Source organism: Cucurbita maxima, unplaced genomic scaffold, assembly GCF_002738345.1.
Source record: "Cucurbita maxima cultivar Rimu unplaced genomic scaffold, Cmax_1.0 Cma_Scf00040, whole genome shotgun sequence".
In the NCBI taxonomy this organism is placed as follows: Eukaryota; Viridiplantae; Streptophyta; class Magnoliopsida; order Cucurbitales; family Cucurbitaceae; genus Cucurbita; species Cucurbita maxima.
The window spans coordinates 1,224,393-1,235,152 of NW_019272056.1; the positions used below are offsets into that span (position 1 = coordinate 1,224,393).

General features: G+C 37.3%; 2 protein-coding genes across 2 annotated transcripts; both read right to left on the reverse strand.

Annotated features, from left to right (window-relative positions):
• Positions 1-230: 230 nt before the first annotated feature.
• Positions 231-2,273, reverse strand: LOC111469374 (actin-depolymerizing factor 2-like). Its single transcript, XM_023114604.1, has 3 exons — positions 2,077-2,273; positions 733-998; positions 231-610 (listed from the first exon to the last, which is right to left on the reverse strand). The coding sequence occupies exons 1-3, from the start codon at positions 2,077-2,079 to the stop codon at positions 460-462; spliced, it is 420 nt and encodes a 139-aa protein (XP_022970372.1). The 5' UTR covers positions 2,080-2,273; the 3' UTR covers positions 231-459.
• Positions 2,274-4,552: 2,279 nt separating this feature from the next.
• LOC111469371 (protein NRT1/ PTR FAMILY 2.7-like) lies at positions 4,553-8,562 on the reverse strand. Its single transcript, XM_023114599.1, has 4 exons — positions 8,429-8,562; positions 8,119-8,336; positions 6,384-6,949; positions 4,553-5,447 (listed from the first exon to the last, which is right to left on the reverse strand). The coding sequence occupies exons 1-4, from the start codon at positions 8,505-8,507 to the stop codon at positions 4,601-4,603; spliced, it is 1,710 nt and encodes a 569-aa protein (XP_022970367.1). The 5' UTR covers positions 8,508-8,562; the 3' UTR covers positions 4,553-4,600.
• Between the last annotated feature and the right edge of the window lie 2,198 nt (positions 8,563-10,760).

Here is a 10,760-nt window from a genome sequence, read left to right on the forward strand (position 1 = left end):
TGCAAAATGTTAATGACATCTAAATTCTTCAAGAATTGATAACAAGAACCAAAGAAGAGAGGAGCTACCAAATGAGAATCGAGTCAACCCGGTTAGAAAGCCTATGCTGCTGTGTCGTCTAGAAAGCGTTGACATTGCAACCATTCAGCTCAGAAGCATCCTTGGATCTAGAAAAAAAAAAGTCAACATTATCTTTAAATGTGCTGTGCATGATAAAAGATGTAAATCCTGACCAAAATCATGTAGCGTTACATAAGGAGATATTGCATTAATTCCACACGATAAATCATAGAATATAAGGTGGTGGGGGGGGGGGAATGACCGAAGATTGTTCCAGATGGACATAATTCTATAAGACAAAACTTAGAAAACAACCCAATATGTAATCAAAGCACATTCAATAACATCATTTCACAATGTAAAACAGACACCACAAGAAGTTCATAACAAAGAGGCTTCTTATTTCGCACGGCTCTTAAAAACATCGAGATCCATTTCAGATGGGTCAGTAGCTTGCAGCTCAATTTGAATGCCATCCAATTCTCTTCTAAACTTGTCCTTTGAGCTTGCATAGATCATCTTGCTTCTTACCTTCGACACGTCGGGAGACCTTTGCAACAAGAAAAGAGAATAATGATGATTAGTGATGGAAGTTTAAATAGGTGATCGGGTCGAGTGAGGAACAGATAATAACACAGAATTTGTTTCTTTTTTCATTTATCATAACATTACCAAGCAATGAAGAAAATTCTGCTCTTCTGAACATTCTCTTTAGTCAGAAAGTCAAAATCATAAACCGCATATCGGCATTCATCAGCAGGAAGGCAGGCTGTGAAATCTTCATAGCTTTGACCTGGCTCGCCAACCTTTTCCACAATGACTTGCTTCTGCTTCTCTTCAATCTTATATACAATGAATCTGTAAGTTCTCTTGGTCTTCAACTCCAAGAACTTAAGCTTACAGTCATCGTGTACAGCCATACCAGATGCCGCGTTAGCCTGCACGAAAAAAATGTAAGAAAATGAAGATATAGATTAACGGCAATGAGCCAAAGCTCTGAAAAGTATGCAAAATCAAATGCCTGAATGAGTAATTCACACTGCCCTTCATCACTTTTAGTAAAATTCCCCTTAGAGTTGGATATTTATAATATCTGCTTGGTTACCAGTATGATCTCCACATGGTTCTTTAGAGCCTATTCTCACAATCATTGAGATAACATTCGTTGTTTTTGGCATAAATGAGTAGTTGCCTATAAATATCCATAGGAAATCCAAGCCCAAGCAGTCTCAATTAATAAAGAGTGCAAGTGTTTCACGCAAAGAGTCGCGTTCAACAGCCTATTCGCTATAGCGTTACATTTTCACTCTCAAGAGAGAAGTATTAACTTTCGAAATTTGATGCAATATTGAAAATTGAAAGTGGGCATAATCATGATTAGATATCAAAAATCCATTTCATTCCCAATTCTTCCCTCTATTTCTACGAGTCTATTGGGGACTCATTTGGAGGCACACGGCCCCTATCGAGTAATTATCATGTACCGGATTATCAACAGTAATACACGCACTCAATTCACTTCACAAGATTACCATCTTGATGATATACGCGAAGTATCACCATCTTTCCACCAACTACCAAAGCATCATCTCAATCACCAAAACATCCAAATCCACAGAACCAAGCACAACAAGACACCGAAACCCATCTCCCAGCCCGATTAAAACACAAACGATCAATTTTGAGATGCTACTAAACCACGGTAATCAGAGATCAGTCACGATCACATCCAATCAACACAACTACTCTCCAAGTACTTCCGATGATACTGAAATCAATCCTAAACAAATTTAAAATCAACCAAATCCGATCCCAAGGCAAATCGGACAAAAAAACTCAAACAATCTAGATCAAAACAAGAACAGAATACAGATCCACAGCAAGCAGATCCTAAAAGCACATCCACAAGCATCAGAGATCAAAATCAAGCAAAAAGAAAAGAAATCGAGTACAAAATCAAGAAACAAATGAAGTAGAAATCAGCAGAAGAACAGGAATCAGTAAAAAGCGGCTTACCATGGCTGAAGCTTGAGTAGGGAAATTGAATCAGAGGATCTAGGAAGAGAAACAGAAGAAGAGGAAGAACAATCTTAGCTGTGAGATGGGTAGAAAAGAAATCGCGAAATGTTTTTGAGATATTCCTCTCTCTCTCTCTCTCTCTCTCTCTCTCTCTCTCCTTCGATTCTTGCTCTCTTGGTAAGCGGTGGCTTTACTTTTTCCACAATATCATGATGGCGGTCATGCGCGACAGCGGAGTTGGAGCGGGTATCTCCAATCAAATACCACCACGTGTCTATTCCTGAAATGACTCTTTTACCCCCCAAGTGACCAGCTTGGACAAAGGTATTGAATTTTTTTTTTTGGATACAATGTCCTATTTAGTTTTAATGTGACAAAATGACACCTAAATTACTATATTTAAAGAGATTCCATGTTGGTCGGAGATCTTTATAGGGGCATGGAAAACTTCTACGTATCAGACATATTTTAAAACCGTGAGATTGACTACAATACGTAGCGGATCAAAACGAACAACATCTGGTAGCAGTGGGTTTCGGCTGTTACAAATGGTATAAGAGTTAAGCACCGAGCAGTGTGCCAGCGAGGACGATGGGCCCTGAAGGGTGTGGATTGTGAGATCCCACATCGATTGGAGAGGTGACATTTTTTTATAAGGGTGTGGAAACCTCTCACTACTAGACACATTTTTAAATTTGTGAGATTGATGGTGATACATAACGGGCCAAATGGATAAATATCTACTAGCGATGAGTTTGGAATGTTACACAATAACATGCTAATACCACTACAATAGGAATGATACGACCATTTTACTTATTTGGACCGTTCATGTGGTCGGTCATCTTCTTCATCAACTTGCTCTCTCTTTTTTCCCTTCTTTTCTAGCCCTTCTTGTCATCTAACACTTACTACTCTTATCTCGAAATTCAATAATTGATATGAACGATGAATGAACTATATATTATCTCATTTCAACTAACTTTTGGGTAGGGGTGTATATTCAATCCGACAACCTAGACCAACCCAACCCGAACTATAAGGATTGAGTTGGGTTGGATTATCATTTCGGATAGGATTGAGTTTATTTTTCTGAACCTGAACTTAATCGATTCGGTTTCAGGTTCGTGGGACAAAACTTTCGAAGAGCCAAATAAAAATATATAAAATATATTAAGAATTTTTTTTGCATTAATGGGTTTGCCAGATGGTGCTAAGGACACATGCTTGAGTTTGACGCCTTCAACAAATACATTACTCATTCTTGAAGTAAGCATATTTCAATTAAAATGCTCTGTTTAATTTTATGACAATGTTGAACTATGTTAATATGTAGAGAATTCTTGAAGTATATTTCGTCTTTATGACAATGTTGGAGGTTAATATGTAATTTTTACTTGTTTTTTTTATTAATTTGTGTTTGTGTGCGAACTTTTAATATATTTTATTTAAGATTGTATCCTAATAATTATAAATTGTGGATAAATAACCCGAACTTTCGAGATGGGTCAAAAAAAATTTCGGGTTGGGTTGGGTTGGGTTACCAATCCAACCAACCCGAACTTTCGAGATGGGTCAAAAAAATTCCTCAACCCAACCCAACCCGAACCATATACACCCCTACTTTTGGGCTTGGGTTCTTAAACTTATAAGGAGTTACACATAGGTCACGTTGTGCTTTAGGCTAATATCAGCGTGTTTAAGTTTTTACCCATCATTAGGTCTACCTCGAATCTTTAGGTCACCAAGAATAACCGAACAATTTTCAATAAGTCTACTTAGCCTCCAAGGCTCGTGTTCACTGCTTTCGAAGAAAGAGAAGAATAAGCTAGGAAGGGGCCCTAAGCTCCCGAGAAAGAGAAGAACTAAAACACATAGACAAAACGTGCTAGAGAGGCACTAACAAGATAACGTGCAACACCCTAGCACTCTAATCATGCCACGTTTTGGTCAACCTTGTTAGGCTTGCTTTGACATGTTTAATTGACCATCGAGGTGGGCCTCAAATTTAGGCTTGGTTGGACTCAAAATGGCTTGTTTTGAGGGGTTCAAATTTTGGGCTTTTTTACTACTTCGGCCCTATAATGCTCTAGCTAGCTTCTAAGATTGGTTTCTTTGCGGTTAAAGGTGTTCATATTACTCGATAACACAATTCAACTCAACCCAGCGAACCAACCTAAACCACAAAGGTAAAATTGAGTTGGGTTAGATTTTTTTTTTGTTAGGTTGGTTGAATTTATGAAAAATAAAAAATCTGGATTAGTTCAAGTTGATATTTTTTGGTCGGTACTTTTAAAATTATTATGAAAATTAAAAATATTTAACATTTGTAACCGTTGTTATTGATGTATTAGTATTAGACTGTTTAGAGTGGATAATATCATATAATTGTAGATCTTCCCTCTATATATCGAGTAAGGGTAAAAGAGTAATAACAATTACATATTGCCACAAACCACATATCAGTGCATAGCTTAATAATTTAACTTCGATCTCGATTCTTCGACACTAACCTGAGCTCTCAGTCTTCGATTATAGAATCATCCTCCATAGCGATTTCAACATTTTGATACTTATACCACGTAGCACAAACTAAATAATATCCAAAATTAATGACACCAATCACAAATACGAGCCAATAAACATTGTCAAGTCTCCCTTGATTGATATCATCAGGTAACCATCTCGTAACCTTATGAAGTAGATCAATCAAAGCCGTGCCAAGATAATATGAAATGGCGATGACCAACGAGATCATCGCCGTGGCCGTGCTACGCAGCGACGTCGGGAATTCTTGATAGTACAATCCAACTTGACCCGGAAAATGAAAAGCTTCTCCAATGCCAACCAAAACTAGCTGTGGGAAAAGCCACAAGGCTGACATTGGCACTATTGCCTCAGGCTGGCCATCAAGGTGGTGTGCATGGGCATGGGCAACTTTTAGCCTCTTGGATTCTACCAATGCTGATACTATCATCCCAACAAAATTGAAAACATGACCGAGACCGACTCGTTGGAGTGGTCGAGGAAGTCGTCCGACCAACCTCTGCCAAATCGGGTAGAGAAACCGATCGATTATGGCTAGAAAGGTAGTGGTGGAGATGAAGACGACGACAATGAAAGACCCAGCAGGGATTTTGAAGCTCGGGCCGAGGTGACGGTCCATGGTTAGGGCTTGAAGGATGGTTAAGCTTCCTTGCATTACTATAGGGACCGAGAGGAAAATACTCGTCGACCATAGAGGGAAGATTCTAAGTAGGGTTTTGAAGTCTTCCACTTCTTTTACTTTACATAACCTCCAAGGTTTTGCAATCGAGCCATCCAAATGAACATCCCCATCAGTTATTAGAGCGGCTCGATTCAAACACCTATCAAAGCTTTCGTGAGTGAAAAGTTATATCAAAGCTTATATCAAAGCTAAGCTCTATGCTTCTTCTCTCGACACATAGAACTTAACTATATGTTACGACAGTGAAGAACTAAATCATCAATAAGAAATAATTATTAGATAAAATACAAAACATACGACAAGAGAATATATATATTAATCATAACATGTGACACATTCCTACTTTAATATATGCCATTATAGTGGTTGGCACTCATCAATCTATTTCACATTTCATTTATGCAACAAATTCAATTATTGATCTTGGCGTTTCTACAAAGTTGACTCCAAATCAAGAACACTTTTTTTTTCTCCTTTTCCTAATGGGACAAGATCGGTTAGTTTTGGTTATCTATTCTAACTCCAATAATAAAGTTTTCGAGATCTCTAAAGATAATCTATTTAATCTGTGGGGTCAGGTTCGGGGGAGGTTCATGAAATTTTTTTGTTTAAACGGGAAACAAAAAAAGGGGGAAAAGATTTCTTCCTATTAGTTAAATGGGGTCAAGGACGAAGATTATATTCATTGTCCCCATCAAATTTCATACCGACACAAAACATACATACGTACGTATATATTTCTTGTTTCTATTCATTTAGTAGAACTTAATATTATATTCTTATTTTGAAATATTATTGAATTTATTAAAATATTTTACATTTTTAATAAAAAAATAAAAAAATGAATAAAATTTTCGGAGAAATAAATAGAGAATTTAACCGAACAGAATGAAACAGGTAATAGGGACATGAACAAAGGAGCGTTCTCGTCCCACCCTATAAACATATCTAATCATTATTTTTTTATTATAATTTTAATTATTTTTGTAGTCATTATTCATTATTATTCTTTTTGTAAACTAGACCCACAATCCAAATAAAAAAGAAAAGTAAAGTGATTGAAGCTTTGACGTACCTAAAACTCTTTGTGAGCACTCCATCCACAACCACCTTCCCCACATGATGCTCCTCACCATAATAGTAACCATCATCATTCCCCGCGGTGGTCGAGAGTGGTGTTGTCAGCCTTTTCCGAGAGGCGGCGACAAGAACTCGAGCGAGTGTGGTGAAGGGGCTTCCTCTCGGCTTATCAAGGCGATAGAAGCGAGTTCCGAGCAAGAAAATGGCTAGGCCAATGGCGTTGGATGCAAGGGAGATGCCAAAGCCCCATCCCCAGCTGATATTGTCCTGAATGTAGACGATGGCAGTGGAGCTAACAAGAAACGCACTGTAGAGAGTGACAAAAAACCAATTGAAGAAAATGTTTTGGTCTTTTATGTTGTCGTGTTGGTTTGCTCCTAAGGTTGCTGTGGTGTAACGAGAGCCACCAGCTCCAAGAGATGCGAGGATAAGGCTTAAGTATAGAATTGAGTATTGGAGGTTTGAAGGAGATGAAGAACATGGGATTAAGGCATTGTTGTGGTCGCATGGTTGAGGCCTTAGAGATTGGATTGTTGATGTTAATGTTAGTGAAATCATGCCCTGCAAAACCAATCATATTTTATTATTTGAAAAAAAAAACAAGAATTTTGATGCTTGTCTAAATAAGATCATAATCAAGTTAATAATGATGCAAAATTACCAACATGGGTATATTCAATAATTGAGCGATCATTTAGGTTTGAAAAGCCCAAGCTCACCGCTAACAGATATTTTTTGCTTTGGTCTGTTATGTATTGTCGTGAGACTCGTCTACTATAGGAGGGTCTAACCCTATTTCGACCAGTGCCTCGCACCGTTCGGTAGCTGGCTCTGATACCATTTGTAACAGCCCAAGTCCACTACTAGTAGATATTGTCCGTTTTGGCCCGTTACGTATTGTCGTCAGCCTCACGATTTTAAAACGCGTCTACTATGGAGAGGGTCTATCCCTATTCCGACCAGTGTCTTGCACTATCTGGTGGCTGGCTCTGATACTATCCGTAACAGCCCAAGCCCACCGCTAGTCGACATTGTCTGCTTTGGCCCGTTACAGATCGCTGTCAGCCTTATGGTTTTAAAACGTGTCTACTGTGGAGAGGGTCTAGCCCTACTCCAACTACTGCCTCGCACCGTCGGTGGCTGGCTCTGATATCATTTGTAACAACTCAAGCATACCGCTAGCAGATATTGTCCACTTTCACCCGTTACATATCGCCATCAGCCTCACGATTTTAAAACGCGTCTACTAAGGAGAGGATCTAGCCCTACTCTGACCGGTTCCTTGCACTGTTTGATGGCTAGCTCAAATATCATTTGTAACAATGGTCTATTATGTATCGCCGTCAGTCTCACGATTTTAAAACACATCTACTAGAGAGATATTTCCATTCTATTAAAAGAAGACTTAATTCTCTCATATAACCCACGTAAGATCTCAAAAAATATCCATCAAATCATGGAAGTACCAATAAACTTTACAATAACATATTCAACCAAACATTGACAAAAACATGTTTTATGTCTAAATGAAGCATCCTCCAATTAAAAACTAAAAAGTAGGAGACCAACCTAAAGAAATGATGAGAAAATATTTTAATTTCTATAAAAAAAAAAAGAAACAAACTAAATAATTATCATGAACATAAAGAAATGAAGTTCTTGGCATAAACTTCAAAGCATGAAATCATAAAAAAGTTGGAGAAAAAATTTGTATGAGATCAAGAAATTACCAAAAGAGAAATGGAAGTGGAAATAGCTACGACAGAGAAAGATCCCAAGAAAGAGTCAGCAATAACAGCTCCCACGACAGGAAACACACTGAAACAGCCACTAACAACGTTGGAAATCAAAGTGGCATCGATGTTCTTAACGTTGTACTCTTGAATCAGATACACAACCAAGTTTGTAAGCCATCCACCACTGGCCAGCGACGTGCAACCAAAAGATCCTGTTTTTATACATCATTTTCATCAACAAAATTGCTCTTATCTCATCATAAAAACAAACAAATTAAGAAGAGATAAGAGAAAAACAAAGAACCTATGATGAAGGGGAAGGTGATCCAACCACCATGTTTCCTCGGACTTTGAGCTTCTTCTCTGTCTCCTCTTCCTTCCATGTTCGTGAGCTTAGAGAAATGTAAGAAGTCAACTGCCAAGGCTGGAAGGCAACTTCTCTATACTTATACTAAAGCCTATGTCTTTTTTCAATTTTGTCATCATTCATAACCTAATAACTCTTCATTAAGTTTATTAAAATAGAATTACGATAAACAAATAGCACTATCATTAAAAAGAAAACGAATATTAGTTACAAATCGGTGTCGTTCAAGTTTATTACAAATGGAGAAACAGTTTAGAATACAAATTTCAAAACAAGATACGAGAGACCCTAGCATTTATAGACGAGCTGACGCTTTGGGATGACCTTCTCTATTTCTATGTAACTCTTGAATGCTCTTCCACCTCGACCGGTAGCCTGTGAACACTGAAAAAAGTAAAGGGGTGAGTATAAAAATACTTAATAAGCGGCCTACTTGTAGGTTCTTATTAGATCCAATCCCAGTAAGTTTACCATGGATTTTTCTATGGGTTTTAAGAAGTTTTAGCCTGATTCTACGGCTATCTAAGCTTCTGGGAAGGCTTTGGAATTTTGAACGATTCTCTTATATGTCATATACCCTATTGGGGTTTGGAAGTTGTTCATCTCATCTCGAGGTGAGCCAACTTTATTTTCTCATACTTAGTAAGCTTGCATAGCCACAACTTTATTTTCTCGAGGTACGAAGCATTCATTTAAAACATTTCATTATGATGTTCTAGATTTACACCTTCATCTAAATAAAACAAAGAGAGTAAAGTATTTGTCTTGATCTAAGTTTAAGGCTACGAAAGAAAAACAACATGAATGTTCTGCCCTAACTTTAGTCCTGTGGCCGTCAAACCAAGTGTTAATCTTATTTTTTAGGTAAAGGTAAGACACCTCTGCATGAATGACGATGTCACAGTGACGACCATGAGATTGAAGCTAGGATAGATGCGTTCATGTTGTTTGTAGTACTTAGATTAGATCGGACATTATTTTAATTTTACTTTTATTTAATCTTCACATTATTGGTTTTTCACGAGGTTGTTTTTACATATTTTACTATAAATATTCAAATTCATAGCATTGCAATGCTATAAAATATTTTAAATGAATGGTTTCGCATGTAGCAGTAAGGTTATGCATACATTAACGATCTTATTTTTAATCGAAAAATAGGGTCGTTACACTCCACTATAAAGTAGCCTTCATCATGAATCCAAACATCTCTCTAAGATGTCCACATTTATGGGAGCTTTGCAAGGGGAGATATGTGAGACTTCAATTAGTGGGACCCTCAACTACTCCGACAAATTATCAAAGACATGGTAGTAGCTAAATTACGGTTGTATGGTTGTTTGTAGTAAAGAAAATATTTCATCGTATGAATGGTTAGGAATCAGCAAAAGACCTCCTCCTTTTAATCGAGGCTCAACTCCTTTCTCTAGACCCCTCGGACAAAGTAACACCGTTTGTTTGATACTTGAGTCACTTTTGACTACACCTTCGAGGTTAGCAACTTCTTTGTTCGACACTTGAGAATTCTATTGATATGACTAAGTTAAGGGCATAAATATGATATCGGTTTGCTTTGAGCTTCCCCAAAAGACTTCATATCAATAACCTTAGTAACAAATGCAATCCTCGACATGAACAACTCAAAAAATCACAAAGTAGCATGAAGATGCACATCATTAGTGACTTTTTGATTCGAGGTCCAATAACCCTAGTAACAGATCAATCACTAGTACCACAGTATATAAAATAGTTAAAGTGTTCGCAAGTTCAATAAAGAAACATGAATATTATTGACGAGTACGAGAAGGATCATACGCAAGTTCGATTTCAACTCCAAGCTAGTAGATACAGAATCAAAGAAGGCCAAATGTATTGTCATGGACTTAAAAGACTGATGTTCGAGGTTTTGTTATATGCACAAGCACGTGTAGATATGACAACTAAAAAACGAAACTAGGGGACAAATCAAAAGCTAATTGGCAATCTTTTACTAGATTTATTGTTTTTTTCCCCAAAAGTTAAATATGTTCTTCTCTCTCTCTCAATTTATGTTTGGAGTACAAGTAACATTATTATCACGCGCAGCATTTCAAGATTGTTCGTAAAGGATAAGCCAAGTGGTTTCAGTATTTCATCATCAAGCAACGTTTTTGAATTGTGTACTCATTGTAAGAAGAACATAGCCAATACCTCAATTATTGTGGATGGAAGGATTTAGGAGTTGAATAACACAATTCATAAAACCATTAACAAAAAATAATATTTTTAC